Source organism: Physeter macrocephalus, chromosome 2 (assembly GCF_002837175.3).
Source record: "Physeter macrocephalus isolate SW-GA chromosome 2, ASM283717v5, whole genome shotgun sequence".
Taxonomy (NCBI): Eukaryota; Metazoa; Chordata; class Mammalia; order Artiodactyla; family Physeteridae; genus Physeter; species Physeter macrocephalus.
Window position 1 is genome coordinate 138,277,998 of NC_041215.1, and position 23,951 is coordinate 138,301,948.

General features: G+C 54.7%; 1 protein-coding gene across 1 annotated transcript in view; it reads left to right on the forward strand.

Annotated features, from left to right (window-relative positions):
- Positions 1-23,951, forward strand: part of SNED1 (sushi, nidogen and EGF like domains 1) — an 89,175-nt gene that overhangs the window by 38,651 nt on the left and 26,573 nt on the right. Inside the window, exons 5-21 of the mRNA XM_024124544.3 lie at positions 603-728; positions 976-1,089; positions 2,909-3,022; positions 3,113-3,226; positions 10,543-10,668; positions 10,835-10,939; positions 11,203-11,316; positions 11,808-11,924; positions 13,191-13,307; positions 13,517-13,633; positions 13,819-13,932; positions 14,202-14,375; positions 20,371-20,484; positions 21,075-21,188; positions 21,526-21,639; positions 22,677-22,790; positions 23,162-23,458. Coding sequence (XP_023980312.1) covers positions 603-728; positions 976-1,089; positions 2,909-3,022; positions 3,113-3,226; positions 10,543-10,668; positions 10,835-10,939; positions 11,203-11,316; positions 11,808-11,924; positions 13,191-13,307; positions 13,517-13,633; positions 13,819-13,932; positions 14,202-14,375; positions 20,371-20,484; positions 21,075-21,188; positions 21,526-21,639; positions 22,677-22,790; positions 23,162-23,458 — 2,205 coding nt within the window. The remainder of the gene's footprint in view (positions 1-602; positions 729-975; positions 1,090-2,908; positions 3,023-3,112; positions 3,227-10,542; positions 10,669-10,834; positions 10,940-11,202; positions 11,317-11,807; positions 11,925-13,190; positions 13,308-13,516; positions 13,634-13,818; positions 13,933-14,201; positions 14,376-20,370; positions 20,485-21,074; positions 21,189-21,525; positions 21,640-22,676; positions 22,791-23,161; positions 23,459-23,951) is intronic.

Consider the following 23,951-nt stretch of genomic DNA (forward strand, 5'->3'; position numbering starts at 1 on the left):
TCAGTCTGGAGTCACCAGGGAGGGAGGGTGGGTTCACACCTGAGAGGCGGGGTGTCCACACCTGGCAGGCTCCCTTCTGAGAAGGGCTGGTCCTGACACGGGCTCAGGCAGTCAGCCGCCACCCGCTGCAGGGCAGCCGGACTCCGCGGCCTGAGTGCCGGTGTGGCTCGGTGAGTGGGCCAGTGGGGGCAGGGACGGTCCTCAAAGGCACCCACAGCCTCGGTGGGGCTCGGGGCCCGGGAGCGCCCCTGTCCCCCTCCCTCCCTGACGCCAGCCAGCTCTTCCCGGGGCCCTCGCAGTAACACCTGCCCACGCGTGCGCATTCACGGCGGGTTTCGGTGCGTGGGCCCCGCCCCTGCGGAGCGTGGGCCCCGCCCCTGCGGAGCGTGGGCCCCGCCCCTGCGGAGCGTGGGCCCCGCCCCTGCGGAGCGTGGGCCCCGCCCCTGCGGAGCGTGGGCCCCGCCCCTGCGGAGCGTGGGCCCCGCCCCTGCGGGCGACCTGTCCTCGAGGTAAAGAAGACCCAGCAGCAGCGGACCTCGCAGCGCCTCCCCCGAGAGGGCCCCGGGGCCAGGCTGACAGCCCTGCCCTCCCTGTGTCCGCAGCCTCCGTGTGCCTGGCCCTGCGCCCCTGCCTCAACGGCGGCAAGTGCATCGACGACTGCGTCACGGGCAACCCCTCCTACACCTGCTCCTGCCTCTCGGGCTTCACGGGGAGGAGGTGCCACCTGGGTGAGTTTCTGCTGGGACCGCCCACCTGGAGGAACCCGGCAGCACAGCCAACGGCCCAAGAGCCGGAGGCCTCGGGCCTCTGTCCCCGTGGTGTGGGTGGCGTCCGGCAGGCGCCGCTGGGGGAGCCAGACGCAGCGGCTCCGTGACGGTGAGCACGTGGGCAGGCTCGGCAGCCACGCCGCCCCGGGCCGCGGCAGCTCCTCCCCGGCGGCGCCTCCACTGAGTCCCCGGCCGCCCCGTTTTCCAGATGTGAACGAGTGTGCTTCCCACCCGTGTCAGAACGGCGGGACCTGCACGCACGGCGTCAACAGCTTCATCTGCCAGTGCCCGGCCGGCTTCGGGGGCCCCACCTGTGAGACAGGTGAGAGGAACCAGGGGCTGCAGGGCCGCACACTCCGACCGGGGAGTGGTGGCTAGCCTGGTGTGGGCATCAGGCCAGGGTGCCGCAGGGGGCCTGGCCCCTGGGAGGCCCGGGGGCAGGGGGTGCAGGAGCCCAGACTCCAGAGGAGAGGCCCCGCCCTGTGGGCGTGACAGGAGCACTGACCGCAGCACACAGCCAAGGGTGAGGCCTTGGGACAGGGCAGGGCCTGGTTCCGGACCCGTCTCACCGTAGGCCTGCACCCCTGAAACCCTGAACCCCAGCTGCTCCCGGCAGGAGTGCAGGCTGTTTCTCTCCATCCCGGGGGTCTTACGGCCTAGATGTGGGTTGGGGTCTTTCTCAAGACCCCCTTGTTGCTTCCAAACTGCAGCCCACACGCCCGTCTGCCACCCCGCTTCTGAGCGCGGCTCTTTGGAAGCAGTGCTTTCTGATCAGGCCTCTACTCCCTGCCCTTCGTGCAGCACCTCTTTTGGGGCCCCCGCACCCTGGCCCTTCACCCACCTGGTAAAGGAAGGTGGACGCCCCACTCCCACCCCCGTGTCACTGTGGGAAGCCGCTAGGGGAGCCCAACAAACGGAGCCCCTTAAAATCAAAACTCGATGACCGCTGACCCCCATCGGCTCAGCCAGACACACTGTCCCCTACGTACGCTTACTGATGTGCAGCTGTTACTTAGAAAAACATATAACACGTGGTTAAATCGAGTGTGTACAAGTAACCGCACCAGTGTCTCAATCTAGAAAAACCATTTCTAATGGAGACTTATGGCCACAGGGACTGTTTTAAAGTCCTTAACTCTGGTGTGTATCCACACGTCCGGGCCGGGTGGGACCCTGGGAGGGCTTGGGGCCAGAGCCTTGGCCGCCTCATGGCCACCACGGCAACACCCGTGGGTACCAGCCCCCAGTCCCCCACGAGGCTCTCTGGTCTCAGGACCCACCTCGGCCCCCAGAGCCCATGACAGCAGGGACGTGGGCACCGCTCGGCCCGAGTCTCCCCTCCCCCACCCGTGCCCGGCCCTGCTCTCTGGTGGAGTCAGGGCCCCAGAGACGGGTCACCGTGTGCCGTCAGCCACCAAGGCACCTCCACACCCCCAGGGTTCAGGCCTTCTTCCTCCCACTCTGACTCCAGGCTGGGCCACCCGCTCTAGGGGTCCCGTCTGGTTCCTGTATTGAGTCCTTTTGGGAATGAGCTGTCAGCAGGACAGGCGACATAGCTAGGGAAGGCAGTGGCCCCCCACCTGCTGCCAGCAGCCACCAGGTGCGGCCCGCATCCCGGGCGAGGAGCCGGCCAGAGCGCCGACCAAGGCGGGCTCCCGCCTGCTCCCTCCCGCCTGACTGGGGGCCGAGGGCCTTTGCAGGGCTGTCCTTGCAGCCAGAAATGTCGCCTCGCCCACCTTGGACCCTCAGCCCCGGACCACTCAGGCCCCTCCTGTGCCCCCTCAGGGCTCCGTCACAGGCGGCGCCCCCTGCCCAGCTGGGAGGAATCTCTCAGCCCCAGAGCCCTGTCCTGTGATGACAGCTCTGTCATGGTCACCTTAGCAGGGACACTGCCCAGGAGGGCAGGAGCTGGGTCCCGTTCACCCCCACGTCCCCCGCCAGGCACAGGCACACCCTCCCTCCTCCCCAGGTCTGCTGAAATAAACCCCATTCAGACAGGCTTTCAGTGCCGGTGGGTTGGGACTGCCCTGGTCCCCCAGGGCCCGATGCCCTCCAGAGACGTCAGCAGTGGGGCTCAGCGGGAGCCGCTGGGGCCACCACAGCTGGGGATCCAGTGGCCTTCCACCCCTTTGCGCTTGTAGCACAGTCTCCATGCGATGCCAAAGAGTGTGAGAACGGCGGCCGGTGCCAGGCGGAGGGCGGCTCCGCGGTGTGCGCGTGCGCGGCCGGCTACACGGGTGCAGCCTGCGAGACGGGTGAGTGTGCCTCGGGTGGGGGCAGGGGCGCAGGGTGCCAGGTGCTCAAAGGCTGGCACAGAGCCGAGCACCCACCTCTGCCGCCCCCAGATGTGGACGAGTGCGGCTCTGACCCCTGCCTGAACGGAGGGTCGTGTGTCGACCTGGTGGGGAATTTCACCTGCCTTTGTTCAGAGCCCTTCGAGGGACCTCGCTGCGAGACAGGTAACGGCCACGTGCCCGAAGCCCCCCACCGGTGACAGCAGTCAGCTGCCCCCTTTCCCTCTCGGGGGTGGGGAGGTCGGTCTGAGCTCTGCTGTCCACCTGCTGGGTAAGGCTGAGCGAATCTGTTCCCCTCTCCGGGCCTGGCCTCCATCTGGAAGATGCAGGCGTGGATGACCACACTCCCAAGGCCCCTCTCCCGACTCAGGAGATTCTTGGCTGTTTAATGTCCCTCCTTCCTACCCCAGACCCCTCGCCGTGCTAGGGAACAAGCCGTGGGCATCCGAAAGAAAGCTGATCTCTCCTACAAGTGATGAAGCCTGCTAGCTTCTGTTCTATTGCATACTGTTTTAAATGCTGGTTAGGACTCGGTAGGTCAGTTAAAAGACCCACAGAGTAAATTCGGGGCTTTAGCACCTGACATCACCTTACCTCCCACGGCTCTGGTCCCGAGCCGACAACAGCTGTGCTTGCATCTCCCCGGTGGGGGGGCGCTCAAGACAAACTCATCGGCTTTGCTTCAGGTCTCAAAACCTAAGAAGGAAATTAGGTTCTACCCATAAGTAAGACGCGGATGGACGCTGTGCCCTCCGTCGGTCTTTGGTCGGATGGCCACATGCAGGGCGGGCTGTGTCCTGAGGCGATGGTGAGGCTTCACGGTGCAGAGGGCAGGAGGGTGGCAACCTTACCTGTTGCCTGAAATCATCGTATGTGTCACATGATTGCCTAGATTGTTATCTTGAGTATCAGTGTATTTAACTAAACTCATGTCAGAAAACAGATAAGTGATTTCAAAAGGTTTTGCAAAGAAACCATGTTTTGTACGAAGAGTAATGCAAGTGAAAGCAAACAATAAGAAACAACTGACTTGTCTACCCCAATACAAGCTCATTAGCCGCATTACACATACAGCAGGAAGCTGGCCAAAAGTTGGAGATTATAAAAAAGAGCACCTATCCCCCTGCTTATGGCCAACAAGGATTAACTGCCCTGGGAACTTCCCTCTCACTGGCAACAACGAGAAAACCAGACGAAATATATGAAACAACAGTTTTCAGCCATTGGACAACAGAAGGTAGAGGGCTGTCATCCCTGAGAGAAGGGAATGCAATGGGGTGAGCCCTACAATTGCCCCAAGGCTGCCTCGGAGCCGTTTCCAGGCTGCCATGCCGGGGCGGGGCCGGGGAGGGATCCAGACTCCAGCAGTTCCTCTGAGTCTCTGGGTCAAGGAGACAGAGATTCAAATTCAGTGGCTGGAATTTGGGGGGATAATACCAGCAAGGACAGAGCTACTGAGAGGGGAAGGGGGTAAGGGGAGAGAGCACGAGATCGGCTCTGGAGATCTGCAGAGGGACCCCTCGAATGTGGGTCGGGTGAAATCTCCTGGACTAGGGAAGAACCACTAGGAGTGGTGAGTCAGACAATTCCTGGAACTCAAACCCGCCTCCCTACCAGGCAGAGTGGAGTGAGCTCTTCATACCCAGGGCCAGTGCTGAGGAGAGCCCCCAGTGGTGTCACCTTAGTAGTGGGGATAAATAAATGCTAAGCTAATGGCTAATCTGATCTGCCCCAAGAAATCTTAAAAGAAAGTTTGAAAGGATCAAACTGAGCCCAAGTAATTTAACTGTATGCCAGAATAAAATCCTGCACTATTTAAAGGAATAATAACAGAATCCAGGACCCCAAAATACCCAACCAAAAGTTATTAGGCATACAAAGGATTGAGAATATATGACCCACAGCCAGAAGTCAAATAGAGCAGTAGAAACAGTGGCCAGAGAGGACAGAATCAGCAAGTACAAATGTTCAGTTGTCCATCGTGAACATGTACCATATGTTCAAGACTGTTGAGGGACAAAGACATAATGAGAGTAGAAGATATAAAACAAGAAGCTTCTAGAGATGAAAAATATAATATCTGAATTTTAAAAATACACTGGATGGTGTTAACAGCAGGTTAAGACACCACAGAAGGAAAGATCAATGACCTTGAAGAGAGAGATGGAAGCAATTCAACATGCAGCCCAGAGAGAATAAGATGAAAAGGATAGCACCTCCTCAGGGGCCTGTGCACAGACACCATGCAGTCTGGCAGGTGTGTACTTGGAGTGCCGGAAATGAGGGAGGGGGCTGAAGGGGTGCAGAAAAAGTATGTGAGGAAACAACAGCCACACATTTTCTAAGTCTGATGAAAATGAAAACCAAATATCCAAGAAAGACATGAAGAAAACCATATGAAGCCACATCATAATCAAATTGCTGAAAACCAATGACAGAGAAAATCTTAAAAGTAGCCAGAGAGAAAAGTCAGACTGCACAGAGAAACAAGAATGACAACAGCCTCCTCATCAGAGACAATGCAGGTCGGAAGACAGTGGGACAGCACCCTTAAAGCATGAAAGAAATAAGCTGTCAACCTAGTGCTATATACCCAGCAAAACTCTTTCAGAAATTCAGGTGAAATAAAGATTTTTCAGACAGCAGAAACAGAGAATTCATCACCAGCATATATGCATTACAAGAAATGTCTTTTCGACAGAAGAAAAATGGTCCCTGATGAAAATCTGGATCTACACAAAGGAATGAAGAGTTCTAGAGATGGTAAATATATGGGTAAAAATAAAAGATTTTTCTTCTTACTTGTTAATCTTTTTAAAGATATTTTTAAAACAAAGAAATAGCAATATATTTGGGGTTTACAATATACATAGAAATAAAACGTATGACACCAATAGCTTAAAGCAGCCTGTGCACGCTTTTTCTGTAAAGGGCCAGATAGTAATATTTTTTTTGGCTTTATGAGCCATGTGGTCACAGCTATTCAGCTCTACCAGTGTAAGGCAAAAGCAGTGAGCCACAGACTGTGCATAAGTGAATGGGCATATGGCCATGTTCCAGTGATACTTTATTTTTTTAAATGGGTGGCAGGCAAGATTTGGTCTTTGAGCCTTTGTTTATCAACTTTTTCTGGCACAAGGGATAGAAAGGGAGAAATGGAAGTATAATATCGTAAGGTCCTGACATTATATACGAAGTGGTATAATACTGTTTGAAGGTCGGCTGTGATAAGTTAAAGATATACATTGTAAACCCTAGAGCAGCAAGTAAAAAAATAATAATAATGAGTTATAGCCAATAAACCAATCATGGAGATGAAATGGAATCCTAAAAATACTCAATACAGAAGGTATGAAAAGAAGAAAAAGGAAGATAAAGAGCACTGGCTGTAACTACCATTAAATATTCAAAGGTACAATCATAAAATACCAGATTTTAGCAGTGGAAAGGAATTCAGAGGATTTAATCCTTAAATAAATATTTAATGTTAACTGAGCAAATGAGTTATATTACTAGCTACCTCTAGTTAATAAATAAAAGTGTGTAGGAAAATTTGAAAAATCTACAGTCATCTACGACCTTCCTTTCTTGAAAAGAAAAAGGAATATATTTTTCTAACTCAAAACGAAAACACAACTTTATATCTTTAAGAATAAATGAAGCCTAGTAGTTTAAATAAATTTTTAGTGGCATTTATGAAATTTTACATATGCTTTCTCACCTTATGATTTCACATAAACAAATGTTTTGTTCACCCAGAAAAAAAGAAAAAAGACAAAAAGGAACAAAGAAGAAGTGGGACAGATAAGAAACAATAGCAAGGTGATGGGTTTAATCCAGTCATATTGGCAATTACATTTAAATGTAAAAAGGGTTAAAAACACAAAAGACAGAGATTGTCAAATCAAATTGAAAAGCAAGACCCAACCATATACTTTCTACAAGAAACCTGCTGCAAATAGGAAGACACAGATCGTTTTAAAGTAGGGGGATGGGTCTCTCACACTGAGTGCAGCGACCAGTCCTGGACCGAGTGCTGGGAGTAGCTCTGAGGACTCTTGACGTAGCAGCGGGCGGGGTGGGGAGAAGCACAGGGGCGAGTCCTCATTATTTTCCTCTGGTGTCCCCCCGACCCCGCCGCCTGGTCTCAGAGCAACCCCGAAACCAGAAGTGAGTATCAGCACTGACAGAGAAGCAGGACCCGCAGAGGCAGCAGTGGGGAGCCTTCCCCTCCCACTGGAGGGATTCTGGGCTTCACAAGTGTGGGCAAACTCCTGCCGTTTCTCCCTTTCTCTGTCCTCCAGCCACGGGACCCCAGACAGGAGTGCGGTCACAGGAAGTAAGTAGCAGAGTGGGGCCGCTAAGCGCAGATTTCATGCCAGAGGACCAAAAGCATAGCCCCAGAGGACGAGATGTGCTGGGGAGGACGTGGAGGGGGTCTGGGGCGGCAGCGCCATCATGTTCTTTCTGAGCTCCTGGGCTCCCTCAAGTTGGGCATGTGTAATCTGATAAGCAAAAGACAAACAACTCAGCGGAAACAATGGCAAAGGATGTAAGCAGGAAAGTCACACACAGAGAGAAACAAACACCCATAAACAAGTGAAAAGAAGCTCAGTCTCACTAATCAAGAAACTACAAATTAAATAAAAAGTTTAATTTTATCATTAGATTGGTAAAAATGTTAAGAGTTGCTGGCATCTGGAACTGGAAAGGCTGTGGGAAGATGAGTGCTCCCATTCTCCCTGGGGAGTGTTGATTATATTTTGCTTGAAAATTTTTATAATTTTTTTTGCAATTGTTCATATGTATTACATTTACAGTTAATTTTTAAACAATAAAATGATGGATACAAAAAAATTAAAAACGATACCATTTATTGAAAGACTTAGGTATAAATGTAATAAAGCATTTTCAGGATTTAAATACTGAAAACTACAAAATGCTGATGAAAGAAATCAAAGAAGCTCTTGGTACATAGACACTATGTTCATGGATTAGAAGACTTAACATAGCAAATATGTCAGCTCTCCCCAGACTGACCTGTAGATTTAACATGATTCCAGTCAAAACCTTAGCAGGGTTTTTGGTAGCTGCACACAAGCTGATTCTATAATTTATATGGAAAGGCAAAGGAATTAAGGTAGCCAAAACAATTTCGAAAAAGAAGAATACATTTTAAGGAATCACACTACCTGGTATTAAGACTTATTATAAAGCTACAGTGATCAAGATTGTGTGGTACTGGCAAAGGGACTGACACACCAATCAACAGAACAGGAAAGAGGATCCGGAAACAGACCCACACAAATATGGGCATTATCTTTTGAAAAGGTATAAAAGAGATTCGGCAGAAAAAGGATGATCTTTTCAACAAACAATGTTGGAACAATTAGACATCCTTATGCAGAAAATGAACTTCAACCTAAACACATCTTATACAAAGATTAACTCAAAATGAATCACAGACCTGAACAGAAAACAGAAAACTATAACGTTTTTAGAACAAAACTAAAGATTTTTAGATAGAAAAATCTTTGTGACTCATGGTTAAGCAAAGAGTTCTAAGACAAGACTGCAAAAGCATGCTCTATCAGAGAAAAAATAGATAAATTGGGACTTCATCAAACCTGAAAACTTTTCCTCTGTGAAAGACATGGTTAAGAGAATGAAAAGACAAGATAAAGACCGTGAGAGAGACTTCCCAGGTGGCGCAGTGGTTAGGACTCGGCGCTCCCAATGCAGAGGGCCCGGGTTCGATCCCAGGTCAGGGAACTAGATCCCACATGCATTACACAACTAAGAAGTCCACATGCCACAACTAAGGATCCTGCATGCCTCCACTAAGACCCGGGGCAGCCTAAATAAATAAATAAGTTAGTAAATAAATAATAATTTTAAAAAGACTCAGACACTTAACCAAAAAGGATACACAGAAGGCAGATAAACAGATGAACAAATCTGTTGTCGTTAACCATTGGTGAAACGCAAATTAAAGCCACAATGAGATGCCACTGCAAGCCTATGATAATTGCTAAAACAAAAGACACTGACCTGGTGAGGGTACAGAACAACGGGAACTCTCACCTATTTTTGGTGGAAATGTCGAACGGTTTGGCCACTCTGAAACAGTTTGATGTTTTTTTATAAAGTTAAACATACACTTATAATATGACCCAGCAATCGCACTCCTAGTTATTAACACTAAACAAATGAAAACTTATGTCACACAGAACTCCGTACAGGAATGTCTGTAGCATGTCTACAGCCACCAAACACCGGGAACCCAAACGTCCTTCCCTGGGTGAACGGACACATGAACTGTGGTACCTGTCGACGTGGGACACAACTCGGTCATAAAAAGGACTACACTGATGCTTTTAACACCTGAGACGGTCCTGGGGGCATGACGCCGAGTGAAAGAAGCCAGTCTCGAAAGAGTACAGGTTGTTTGGTTCCACTTCTCTGGCATCCTTGCAAGGACAAAACTGCAGTGACGAACAGATCAGTAGTTCTAGGGGTTCAGGAGGGAGGGAGTCTGTGACCCTGCAGAGAGAAAACAAAGAGGGCTTTGGGATGACGGAATGTCCCATATCCTGTCCTGTATCCATATACACACATCTATACATGTGATACAATTCGTAGGCGTGTCCCTCCAACACAAGTCATTTTACTGTATATTAATTTCAAAGATAAATTCTGAAAAAACATGAGGAAATTGAACATTTAAAAACAAAAAGACTAAAAAGGCAAACACGAATCAGGAGAAGCTGGAGCGGCTGTATTCGTATCATTCAGATTAAACTTTCGAGTAGGAAAGCAGCCAGAAATGAAGAGGGACCTTTCATAATGACCACGGGCCAGTTCATCAGAAAGACGTAATAACTCTAAATATGCAGCCCCTAGTAACACAAATCGAAATACTCAGAGCAACAGCTGCAGAGCTACAAGGGGAGCCAGATGCCCAGTCACGGGCAGGGGTTTCGGCGGAACTCGGTCTCGGTGGCTCGGAGCATGCAGCACGGGGACCAGCCGGGATGCGGGGCCTGGGCCGCGCCGCCAGCGACCCGGCCTGACTGACATTCACGGCCACCCACGTTCCTCCCAGGGCTCCCGGAGCCTTCACTGACACACCCTCCTGTCGGCCATAAAATAAGGCTCAATAAGTTGAAAAGGACTGTGTTCTCTGACCGCAGCAAAATGAAACGAGAAATCGGCAGCAGAAAGACACCTTCAAGTTAAAAATCCCAAGTAGTTAACTAGCAGACATGCCTGATGGGCAATGCTCGCAGGCTCGGGCCTCAGCCGGGCCCTTTGGTGCGCACCGTGGGGCTCCCTCCTCGCTCGGGCTCTCGTTCGGCTCCGGAGCAGGGGCTCGGGGGCTGAGGCCGCTAGAGATCAGTGTCCGGGCGCTCGGCACTAGGACAGAGGTTAAGACTCGTCCTCTCCGCCCGAGGCCCCATCCTCCTCCGTCTCTCTTGCAGGAAGCCGCCCGGTGCCCGACGCCTGCCTCTCGGCCCCCTGCCAGAACGGGGGCACCTGTGTGGATGCGGACCAGGGCTACGTGTGCGAATGCCCCGAGGGCTTCATGGGCCTTGACTGCAGGGAGAGTGCGTGTGGGCCGGGCTGCCGGGGCCCCGCGGGGTGTGCACGCAAACCCCCGTGAGAGAGGCTGTGGGGAGCGGGGAGACGGGCTACACGGCAGGGTTTACGGGGCGCTGGTCAGGAGAGGGCACCCCGACATTGGAGCCTCCTCCTTCCCTCCCTCCGTGGCAGGAACCCCCAACAACTGCGAGTGCCGCAATGGTGGCAGGTGCCTGGGGGCTAACACCACCCTCTGCCAGTGCCCTCCGGGCTTCTTTGGGCTCCTCTGCGAATTTGGTAGGTGCCCAGGGCTGGGATGGGGGCGCCCTTCCTGCCTGGACCCTGAGAATCCCCACAACCACCGTGTAAGTGGTGGCTTGGGCCTGTGCCCGGACCCGCATGGCGGGCCCCGGGGGCTGGGGTGGGGAGGCCACAAGGGTGCCCGAACCTGGTCACCCCGGCAGGGTCACCGGGCCTCGGGCAGCTCGGTCCTTCCCAAGGACACGCGGTCTCCAGGGAGACGCGCGGGGACGTGAGACGGGCTTTCCCCTTCCCTGCAGAAGTCACGGCCATGCCCTGCAACGTGAACACGCAGTGCCCCGACGGCGGCTCCTGCATGGAGTACGGCGGGAGCTACCTGTGCGTCTGCCACACCGACCACAACGTCAGTCACTGTGAGTGGGGTGGGTGCGGGCGCCAGCCCGCGAGGCCGGGGCCCGGCCCGGAAGCCGGGGTGGGGGGTGGGCGAGAAAGCAGTGGGCGCAGCAGGAGGGGGCCCTCGAGGGGACCTGGGGGGGGACGGCCTGGCCGTGTGCACGTGCCACGCCGCGCCTGCCTGAGCCCCGGGCTCAGGTGCTAGAACATTAACGTGCACCTGACGGGCACCTGCGGAGAAACAGGCTCACCCCGCGTATCTGTTAGTGCGCGGATGGCCAGTGGCTCAGGTAGTGAGTGGCCACACGTGCTGGTGGTGCTGGTGGTGACAACACCAAGACCCTCGTGGACCACAGCTCAGTCCCAGCTCACGTAAGAGTGAGGGTGAACTCTGGAAATAATCAGAAATACAAGACATTCCAGGGCGGGCCTTAGAGCCCAGCGTGAGGAATCAAGACCCTGGCCTTGGTTCCAGCCAGGACCTCGGGGCGATCGCCCTCTGTCCCCGCAGCGCTGCCGTCCCCCTGCGACTCGGACCCCTGCTTCAACGGAGGCTCCTGTGACGCCCACGACGACTCCTACACGTGCGAGTGCCCACGGGGCTTCCACGGCCGGCACTGCGAGAAAGGTGGGGCGCGGTGGCGCCCGAGGGGGCGGGGGGCCCTCCCGCTCATCACAGCGCTTTCCTCACGACGGGCTTCCTTTCCTGCTCGGTGTTTTGCCAAGTGGATTTTAGAATCACTGATGTTTAAAAACTTCATTAGGACTTTGTTAAATTGAGTGCAGTTGGCGAATGTCAACATTTGACAACGTTTAGCCCCTTGAGAACGTGAGCGCCCTTCTGTAAACACGCAGCAGGCGCCGCTGTGCTCATCAGCGCCCACCCAGGGCCTGTCTCTCCTGCAGTCTGAAGCAATGGTCAGAACTCTTCTCCGTGACCCGGGCATCCCCTGGGTCAGAGCGCAGGGTGCCGGCCCCCGGCCCCGTGTGGCCCGGCCCGTTCTCCTGGGCCCGGCACCCGGGCCACGGCCAGCCCTGCAGGCTTCCTGCTGCCCTCGCTCATCCAGAGGGCTGAAGCCTGGACCTTTACCCACAGGCCTCTGCCGCTCCCACGGTGGCCCGAGGGCAGGTCCCCAGCGCTCTGACCGCGGCGCCCCTGCGGCCTCCCCCACCCCTGTAGCAGGAGGAGGGCTTTCCGGAGAGTAGGCCTCATCCTCTGCAAGTACCGCTGAGGTCCGTCACCCTCGGCAAAGGCATCCCGGAGAGCGGACACGGAGGGACACGGGGTGGGGTGGCTGAAACTTGGACCGGCAGCCTGGGAGGCCCCACAGGGTGCGGCGGGGAAGCGGCCCCCTGAGCCTGGGGGCAGGGCCCCTCCTGCCTCACGTCCCCCCCGAGCGTCGAGGAGACCAAGTGTCTAAACTCCTGGCTGGGCTGTGGAGGTGTGGCTGCTCCAGCTCGGGCGGGCGGCCGGGGCCCCGCAAGTCCAAGGAGGTGCCCCCAGTAAAGGTACAAAAAACAGGAGAATCAGAACGGAGCCACAGCAGGCTCCCGGCCCGGTCCGTGGGTGTCAGCTCCCCCCCGGGCAGGAAGGCGGGTGCAGCGCTGGCCGCGCTGCGGGGCCAGCTCTCCTGGCTGCCCGGCGGGGCCTGGGGCAGGGAAGAGAGGGCAGGCGGGCGGGCAGAGGGCCCCCGAGGCTGAGGGGCTGCACGTGGCTGGCTCGGCCCCTGCCGCCGCTGGGCCTCAGGCTCCGCCAAGAGGCAGGCCTGGGCGCGTGAGGCCCCGCGGTACCTGAGGACGGAGAAGGCTCGAGCGGGGCTCCATGGGCACCGCGGGGCCGGGCAGCTGGCCCTGGTTCACCCGCCTCTCTGTCTCTGTCTGTCCCTCCTCGCAGCCCGGCCGCGCCTGTGCAGCTCGGGGCCCTGCAGGAACGGCGGCACATGCAAGGAAGCGGGCGGCGAGTACCGCTGCGACTGCCCCTACCGCTTCACCGGGAGGCACTGCGAGATCGGTGCGGCCCCAGCCGGTGGGGGTCGGCCTGTAGGGAGTGGGGAGGAGCCAGGCCCCCACCCAGGACCCCCGACCCTGCCACCGTGCCTCTGCTTGTCAGGAGCGTTCCCGCCAAGGCCCCAGCTCTGCGATGTCGAGGGATCAGGGAAGGGGCAGGGGTGGTGGACGCATGACCCCCGCCCCCGCCCCACGGGTGCCTCCTGCTTCCAGGGAAGCCAGACTCATGCGCCTCGGGCCCCTGTCACAACGGCGGCACCTGCTTCCACTACATCGGCAAATACAAGTGTGACTGTCCCCCAGGCTTCTCGGGACGGCACTGCGAGATAGGTAAGGGGCGTGGAGGCCGGCGGGCCAGGGCACAGACAAGAAGACAGGCCCGGTGGGCAGGGATGGCCCGACCACGGAGGCGTGGGAGGCGGAGCTGGGGCGAGAGACGGGACACTCCCCTGCAGCCCCAGGGCCTTTGGGGAGGACTCGGTGGTAGGCGACAGGGACCCCCTGCGCCCTTGCAGCCCCCTCCCCCTGCTTCCGGAGCCCGTGCATGAATGGGGGTGCCTGCGAGGCCCTGGGGACAGACTTCTCCTGCCACTGTCAAGCAGGGTACACAGGACGCCGGTGCCAGGCAGGTGAGAGGGCAGGCAGGTGAGAGGGCCGGGGGTCCTCCGCTCCCTGAGGGCAGAGCAGGGCCCGGCAGGAGGCCGAGGGGAGGGATGGGAAAGAAGGAAAGGAAATCTCTGCGAAGCCCATCCTGGAAGCCACAGCGCTTTCACCCTGGGATGGGCTGTGTGGGGAGCGAGGGCCCCGGGCCGTGCAGCCCGGCGGAGCCAAGGGCAGAACAGCAGGAGGGGCCGGCAGGCACCCCACGGTGCAGGACTGGGCTGCTGTGTCCTTGCAGAGGTGGACTGCGGCCCGCCCAAGGGGGTGACGCCCGCCACCCTGCACTTCAGCGGCACCCGTCTGGGCTCGGTGGCCCTGTCCTCGTGTGACCGAGGCTACAGCCCGAGCACCTCCAACCGCACCGGCGTCTGCCGGCCACAGGGCGTCTGGAGCGAGCCTCCCCAGTGCCACGGTGATCCGGGGGCCCTCTGGGGTGGGGGGCTGGGGGGTGCACAGGGCCAAGCCCTCCCCCCCGGGCCAAGTGGCAGAGCACAGGGGCCGCAGTTCTGACCCTGGCCTGCCCCTCCTCCCTTTGGTATCCTCTGTGCAAAGTGAGGTCAAAACCCTGCGGTGATGGTGGTAATGACCAGTGCCAGCTCCACTCTGTACCCTTCTCTAAGGGCTTCCCTGTCCTCAGAGCATCCCAGAGCACGGGGTCCAGCACCCACACGCCCACTCTGCAGAGGAAGCCGCTGAGGCCAAGAGGTAGCCCAAAGGCAGAGCCCTGAAGAGGCAGATCAGGGTTCAGGACTCACCTCCTGCTCCCAGCTCCCCCCAGACCTGTGGAATCAGACCCTGCATTTGAACAAGGCCCCCACGAGCCCCCATGGCCCTTTGAGGGCCGTTGCTCTAGACAGCATTGCCTCCAGGGCCCTACAGCGCTCCAGGGTGCACGGCCTGCAGGCGAGGCCCCCCGACCCACGCCCCTGGAGACGGGCGCCACGGACACCGCTGCAGTGGGCACGTTGCTTGGGCCAAAGCATCCCAGACTCTGTTCACCAGAAAATCTGTGTGATGGTAACGCATTTTTCATGAAAGAAAGGTTTTTAAACAAAGTAGCTTAGGGACAGTGACAGCATCCAGAGATGGGAGGGGCACATAACTCATTTCTATCTCCCAAATGCCCTGCAAGGCCCAGTCGGACCTGGGCGGCCCTATCAGGTGGAGAGTTCCAGGAAACAGGTGGAGACCACCTGGCCTCAAGCATCTTCCTTCACTCCTGTCCTTCCAGGCCCCCCAGGGCTGGTGGTTACTGTCTAGGAGGCCACCCCTGTCCCAGTGCCACTTCTCCTCAACATGCCATCAGATGAGGAGTGGGTACCACCAGGGAACGTGAGCTCATAAGCCAAGATATCAAGACACCCAACAAGTACGGCCACCTCTGAAACAACAGTAAAGTCCAGACAACATATATTATTGGGGGTGGAAGTATAGAAGATAAATAAGAATATAAAATAAGCATGACAAACATACAAAAGGAAACATGGCACTGGCCATAAAAAAAAAGGATCAATATGATCTTTTAAAAGAAAGCAGAAATAAGAAGATTGAAAAACTATAATAGTTGAAGTAACAGACACAACTTACAAATGGATACAGATGAAGACTTAATGAGTGGACAGATAGGTGGGCGGGGCTGTACGAGAAAGAAGCAGGGAAACACTCATAAATCAAAAGAAAACGTAGGCACTGAGGAGGGTAGAAGTGCTGACGTTGAGATGACAGGAATCCAAGAATGAGGAGGAAATGTTGGAGCAACTGTGGAGTAATTCCCAGAATTAATGGTGAATGACCAGAGGCTGAAAGGGCCTGCAGGACATCAAACAGGAGAAAAGGGAAACATTAGACACATTATAATAAAAGTTAAGAAAATCGGAGCAAAACAGAAAAAACATCCTTAAAACATCCAGAGACAAAAAAGAAACAGGAATCCACAAAGGACCAAGAATCAGATCGGCACCGGACTTCTCAACAGCGGACATCAGGAGTGAGATAATAAAATGGTATTTTTAACATACTGAGGTGATCCATTCAATTAGGATGTAGACAGTTAGAAAATACCATCAGTCTCACTGTTACATCAAGGAAACACCGGAGAACCCATAAGATCATACCTTTTAACCTATCAGAGAGCTGAGGATGCAAAGAAGTATTCTCACAGGGAAACACCAGGCCCAAACCATGCTATGGGTAAATTCCACCAAACTGCCAAGAAACAAGATTGTTGCAGCGTGATACAGGCTCTTCCAGGGAGTAGAAAAGAGTATGTGCCAACCCACTCTGTGAGGCCAGGATAACCTTAAACCAACACTAGATATGGACAGTTGGAGAAAGTAAAATTCGGGGTCCATTAAACATATGAACACAGATGCAGAAATTTGATTGTCTATAAAGACTATATACACCATTATCAAGTTGGGTTATTGCAAAAATAGTTTGATATTAGAAAAATCTGCTACAGTAACCAAATGAAGGAGAAAAATCATGTAAGAATCTCAAAGAATGCATAATAATCATTTGATAAAATTCATACCTATTCATGAAACAAATTCTTACCAATTAAGGAATTAAAAAGTACTTCCTCATCCAGATAAAAATAACATGATACACACACCCTTCTAGTACCATGTGGTGTAAAATAATATAGAACTTACTGGAAGGAAAACTTAGAAGAGAGAAATAGCAGAGCCCCCATAGCCCCCACGTGTTCATTACCCCACAGAGAGGTGTGCTTAGGCCAGGCATAGGTAGGCTGGACACACCATCTGAAGCGCAACAGTTACACTCCACATATTTATAGAAGAAGGGGTACAGACTACATCAAGAGAGCTGTGGAACAATGTGTTCCTGATCCTTGTTATACAGGGGAGGATCTGGAATTCAAAAGCTGTTCTTCTGTTGAACTGACGCAGACATGCTGAGCTACCAACAGGAGGAAGGAAATTAGCTTCTGAGGCAGTTTTACTATACCTCTCCTCAAACCTAGAATACACATTATCCTAAGTAGACGAACATTCCCCTTAAAATTCAGAACAAGACAAGGATGCCCATTATCACTAAGTCTAATCAGTATTACACTGGCAGTACTAGTCCATGCAATAAAGTAAGAAAAAGAAATTAAAGTCATGAAAATGCTAAAGGAGGAAGTAAAAATGTCAGTATTTGCAGCTGATATTGTTGTCTTTAATCTACAGGAAAACTTCTGAAAGTGATAGGAAATGTAACATGTTTAGTAGATATCGGTATTATAACAAAATTCATTGCATTTTTATTTATCAATAACAAACAATTATAAAATATAATTATAAAAAAGACACGTGCAGAGAAAACCAATGAAACCAAAAGCTGATTCCTTGAAAAGGTCAATAAAAATAATAAACCTCTAGCTAGACTCAGCAAGGAAAACAAAGAAAAGAAAAATTAGCAATATCAGAATGAAAGAGGAGACATCAGTAAAGATCGTACCAGCATTTAAAGGACAGGGAGATATTGTGAGCAACTTTAGGCCAGTATATCTCACAACTTAGGGAAAATGATGAATACTACCTTGAAAGACACAAATAACCACAACTGACACGAGAATAAATAGAAAATGTGAATAGCCCCATAGCTATGAAATAAATTTAAGTTGTAATTTAAAACTCTCCTGCAAAGAAAATGGCAAGACCAGACTGCCTCACCGAGTTCTATCAAGCATTTAAGAAAGGAATACTACTATATACGGAGCTCTTTCAGAAAATGTAGGAGGAAGGAACACTTCTCAACTCATTATATGAGACCAGTATTGCCTTTATACCAAAACCAGAGACATTACAAAAATGAAATTACAGACTAATATTCCCCATGAGCAAAGCACAAAAATCCTAATAAAATAGTACTAAAATCAAACCCAGTACTACATCAAAAGGATAATACAACCTGACCAAGAGGGATGCATCTCAAGAGCACAGGTTGGTTTAACATTTGAAAATCAATAAATGTAATTCACCATATTAGGAGATAAAGGAGGAAACCATATGATCATCTCAATAGATGCAGAAAAATCATTTGACAAAATTCAACTATTATTTTAAAAACTCTTAATAAACTTAAGAGTAGAAAAAAAGTTCTTCAACCTGATAAAGGGCATCCATGAAAAAGTCAATAGCTAACAAAATACTTAATGGTGAAAGACTTCCTGCTATAGTCAGTAATAAGGCAAAGGTGTGCCTTTCACCAGTTCCTTCCATCGTTGTCTTGGAGGTCCTAGACAGTGCCATAGACAAGAAGAGGGAAAAAAGGCATGTCTATTGGGCAAGACGAAGTAAAGATGACACAATCGTGCACTTAGAAAATTCTAAGAGAGTCTACAAAAGAAGCTATAGAACTAATAAGTGAATTCAGCTAGATCACAGGATACAGGGTCAGTACACAGAACCAATTATATTTTCATATTCTAGCTGTGAAGACTTGGAAAATGAAGTGAAACAATATGTACAATAGCATCAAAAATGATAATTTTTATATGTGTGAAATGAATTATAGACATAAACGTAAAAGATAAAACTCTAGGGCTTCCCTGGTGGCGCAGTGGTTGAGAGTCCGCCTGCCGATGCAGGGGATACAGGTTCGTGCCCAGGTCCGGGAAGATCCCACATGCCGCGGAGTGGCTGGGCCCGTGAGCCATGGCCGCTGAGCCTGCGCGTCCGGAGACTGTGCTCCACAACGGGAGAGGCCACAACAGTGAGAGGTCCACGTACGGCAAAAAAAAAAAAAGATTAAACTTCTGAAAGAAGGCATATGAGAAAATCTTCATGACACCTGGAATAAAATGGTTATGTACTCGGGAAAATATTGCATTGTTTCCCCACTTCTCACCATACACAACGATTAATTCCAGATGGATTAAGGACTTGAATGGGTTTTTTTTTTAAGTATATGATTTTTGTATAGAAAATGTAGGTAAATATCTTTTTGGCCTTGGGGTAGGGAAAGATTCCTTAAGCCACAGAAAGCACTAACTATAAAAGGAAAAAATGGACAACTAGACTAGCTAAAAATTAGGAATTTAAATTCATCGGCCTTAAGAAAATCAAATATAAGCTACAAACTTGGAGAAGATTATATATATTATATATATATTTATATATATTATATATATATAATATATATATATATATAATCAACCCAATAAGAAAATAGGTAAAACACATGGGTAGGCATTTCATGGAAGAGGTACATAAAGCCAATGAAAAGAAACATTCTCTTCATCAGTGATCAGCGAAATGCAAGTCAAAAGTACACTAAGATACTTTCAGTTGGCAAAACTTCAGAGGTCTAAAAAGCCCAAATATTGGTGAGAATGTAGAGCAACAGGATTTCTTATGAATTGCTGGAGGAAGTGTAAATTGGTAGAAGCACTTTGAAGACAATTTAGTAATTTGCCTGTCAGGTTGACCATTCATATAAACTGTGTCCTAGTGGTTCTACTTCTAGGTATAAGTCTAGGGAAAACTCACACATCTACACCAGGAGATGTGAAAGACACAGGTTTTTTTTTTGTTTTTTTTTTTTTTTTTTGCGATAGCAAGAAGTCTAAATCCAACCCAAATTCCTACTAAACAAGAAAGGATAAAGTATGGTATAATCACACTGAGGAATATTATACAGCAGTAAAAATGGCACCCCACAACAATGTAGAGACATTAATATAATGTTGAATGAGGAAAGAGTACGTATACCACAATGTCCTATTAATAAAGTTCATAAATAGCAAAATCAAAACCATATATTGTCTAAGGTATTCATATAAATTTTAAAACTAATTTAAGGAGGCACAGAAGAGAGAAGCACAGAGATTCGGGTCACAAGGAGTTGGGAAGTGCACGTGACCTGATGAGCCGGCCAACGTTCTAGCTCCCAGGTTGGGTGCCGGCCCCCAGGTGTCATTATGTCATTACCATTTATTTACTTATTTACATGTTAAGCCTTAAAAGTGAACTCTTCTAAATTGAACACTTTTAATTCAGGAGCACAACTCCCAGTTTTAAAAAGCCTGCATGCGGTATTTTAAAATGAAGGACTCAGCCCCAAACGATCACGGTTCCATACGTGATCGTTATCTAATGGACTGGCAAGATTGGGCCTGTCCCCGATGGCCATCGAGGGCAGCCCCAGGCACTTCCCAGACGCCTGCCCGGCCCGAGTGCCCAGGTCCAAGGCGCCCCTCTGCTCCGAGGCGGCCCTGCCCAGATTCTGGCCCCTCCAAGCACGTGGGGGAGGTCGTAGACCTTTGTCCAGACCCTCACAGCAGAGCTGATCTGTGTCCATGTTAATCTGGCTTCGAGTCGCCCTCTCTAACAACAGCAAAACTGCTTTGTTCCTGGGGCCTCTCCTGGTGCCTGGCGCCCGGGCTCCCCCCCCACCAGACATTGACGAGTGCCTATCCCAGCCGTGCCTGCATGGGGGCTCCTGCCAGGACCGCGTCGCTGGGTACCTGTGTGTCTGCGGCCCAGGGCACGAAGGAGCCCGCTGCGAGCTGGGTAAGACAGGTCCCGGCCCTCGCTGCGGGCCGGCAGCTCCGGCACCCCGGCCGTGGGCCTGGGGCACTGGCGTCCCCTGGCCCTGGTCACCCGGCTCCAGCTGTACCCCTCTCCCTGGGCTGGTCTCTGGTTGGGCCCTGCCTGCTCTCTCAGGTCCCTGCCAGCTCTGATGTCCAGAAGGACAGCAGTTTATAAATATCCCTGCTTCTGCCTCCCCAGGGGGACTGAGAGCTCAGCTGAAAAAAGCTGGCCTCCTGCAGCCTCTGGCCTGGGGGCAGGGGGGCAGGTCACACCCCGGCGCTCTGCGCCAGAGGAGGGAGGGGAGGCCTGCCGGGTGCACCGCTGAACAAGCCCTGCTCCCCGCACGCTTCTGGAGGCCTCTGAGCCCCGAGACAGAGACGCCGCCCCGGCGTGGCAGGGCAGGCCCGGGATGTCCAGTCGGGGCCGCTGCGAAGCCTAGGCAGCGAAGGCAGGAGCGGCCTGGGGGCCGGCTCTGTGGGCAGAGTGGAGGGCAGCGGCGAGGCTGAAGCCTCGCACACGGGAGACCCCGGGGGCGTGGGGCCATGCGTCTCTGTGTCCCGTCTCTGCAGAGACAGACGAGTGCCTGACGCAGCCCTGCAGAAACGGAGGCTCCTGCAGGGACCTCCCGGGGGCCTTTGTCTGCCAGTGCTCCCCAGGCTTCGTGGGAGTCCGCTGCGAGACAGGTAGGGGCTGCGCTTGGGGGGCCCCACACTCCTAGGCCCCCGACACCCCGGCAAGACCTCTTGTCAATGAACGTAGACCCTGGGCCGCTCAGAGAGCAGGGGGATGGGGGCAGGACCCCGGGGGGAGGGGGCCCCGGGGGGAGGAGGAGGGGAGGGCCGGGTGCCCGCCAAGGGGCAGGGGCCCGTGGCCGCCCCTTCCGCCCGACGGGCTTGCCCACGGTCCCCCGCGCCCCTCCCGGCCTCCCTCCTGCCTCCCCTTCCCTTCTTCCCGCTGTCCTCTCCTCCCTCCCCCAGACACCCCCCTGCCGCCCTGGCCGACTCTCTGGGTGTTCTCCAGAGGTGGACGCCTGCGACTCCAGGCCCTGCCAGCACGGAGGCCGGTGCGAGAACGGGGGCGGGGCCTACCTGTGTGTCTGCCCAGAGGGCTTCTTCGGCTACCACTGCGAGACAGGTGGGGCCCGGCCGCCCTTCCCTCTTCCCTCCTCGGGGGTCCTTTCCTCTGCCCGCGCCCGTCTCCTGCACTTACCCTCCCCGGCGATCTCTCGTCCCCCCCAGCTCCATGGCCAGCCACAGGCCCTGCTGTCCCTGCACTGGCCAAGCTCAGGGCCGCCCCGGGGGCCAGGGACTCACGGTCCCTCACATCGGGATACTCTCCCTGATCAGCCTGAGCAGGGGCTCCTCGGGGACCAGGTCCCGGCTGGAATGTCCCTCCTGGACGAGGGCTTCCCTGACCACGGGCCTGCAGGGGCCCCCACCCTACCACCCATCTCCCCAGCACCATTTTTCTCCTTTGGAGCCCTTTCCGGTCTCTGGGACTGTCTGGGCAGTATTTCTCTCAACTTGCTGATGTGTATCCCCTCCCAAAACAGGCCTATTCCCGGGGTGGGGCGTGGCCTGACCTGGGCTGTTCGAGGGTCCCCAACCCCTAAGCTGGGCCTGGCTGGCACCACTCAGACCTAGTATAGTGTGGATGGGCTTCTGGGCTCCAGCGCCACCACAGGGCACAGGAGCCTGCCCGGGGACAAGCACAGCGCGGACCGCCTGTGGCCAGAGAGCCCCACTGCCCAGGCCTGGGGCGGCGGAGGGCACTGCAGGCTCTGGCCTGTGAGCCTGGGTCCACACCCGCACCCCAGCCCCGGTGCAGAGGGAGGCCAGGGAGGGGCCAGTGCTCTCGGCTGCCCGCTGCCCCCCGGGAGTGGTCGCCCCAAGTCACCACCTGCCAGAGCACCTTGGCTCGGGTCGGGGCAGCATGGCCTGGTTCAGTCAGAGGCCTTCCCTGCCCGGCCTCTCCACGGGGCCCCGGCAAGCCCTGCCCTCCCCGTCCGAGAGTGCCCGCACCCCCGTCTCCACCTCCCCAAAGTGCCGCCGTGATACCACCTCCACCCCGCAACTGCATCAACGCGGGAACGGCCCTGGGCCAGGACCAACGCCCGGCTGGAGGGGGGCCTGGAGACGTGCGCGCACTGACGGCTGTCTCCCCCCTCACAGTGAGCGACCCCTGCTTCTCCAGCCCCTGTGGGGGCCGCGGCTACTGCCTGGCCAGCAACGGGTCCCACAGCTGCACCTGTAAAGCGGGCTACACGGGCAAGGACTGTGCCAAAGGTGAGGGGGCCAGGGTGCCGGCGTCGGGGGGCGGACTCCCCTCCTCCCCAGGGCTGCAGACACCCCGAGGGACGGGCCAAAGGGCCGAACGGCCCCCGGGGCCGAGTGTCCAGGCGGCTGCTCTCCCAGGCTCTGCCCGGGAAGCCGGGAGGAGCAGACAGGCCGACGGGCGGCGTCAGCGCAGTCACGCGTGCGCGCACACGGGAGACCCTCCCGCGGGCCCCGGGCGGGCTCCCACCAGCAGCGGCCCACCCGCGCCCGGGGTAGCTAGGCCCGAGAGCCAGCGGGCCAGACACCTGCCTGGGGGCCGGGGCTTCCACGGCCGACAGCTGACCACCCCCCTCCCCTTGTTCTTGACCGAAACCCTGAAGAGCTCTGCCCACCAACGGCCCTCAAGGTGGAGCGAGTGGAGGAGAGCGGGGTCTCCATCTCCTGGCGCCCACCCGAAGGCCCAGCCGCCCGGCAGATGCTCGACGGCTACGCCGTCACCTACGCCTCCTCCGACGGCTCCTACCGCCGCACGGACTTCGTGGACCGGGGCCGCTCCTCGCACCAGCTGCGGGCCCTGGCGGCCGGCAGGGCTTACAACGTCTCCGTCTTCTCGGTCAAGCGCAACGCCAACAACAAGAACGACATCAGCAGGCCTGCGGTGCTGCTCATCCGCACGCGTGAGTGTCTGCGGACCCTGCCCGCCCCCCGGGGCCCGAGGCCGCACGCCCCGGAGCCGGCTGGGGGCCAACCAGCCGGTCCCCGACGCTGGCGCCCGCGCTGCTGGGCAGGGCAGAGAGGGAGCCTTCTCACAGAGGAGAGAAACAGATGCAGGACAGAGACGGAGACTGCGGTTAGGGAGCGAGGCTGGGGGAGTGCGGCGGGCGCCCCCTGAGAAGGTCCTGGGGCTGACGTGCCAGCCCACACTGGGGCGGGGCCGAGGGGAGCCGGCCCGGTGTCCCGGGGGTGAGGATGGAGCCTCCTTGCTGCAGGTCAAGAGAAGGGGCAGCGTGGGACGGCAGGGAGGGCCCTCTGGGGGAGCTGCCCTGGACGGAAGTGGTGTGGAAGGGTGTCCAGAGAGGCTTGGGGACCCAGCTGGCTTGTCTGCTCCTGGGGTCAACGGGGCGGGGGGAGAATCCCAGAACACACCCGTGATGGTGGGACGGTGGGCGC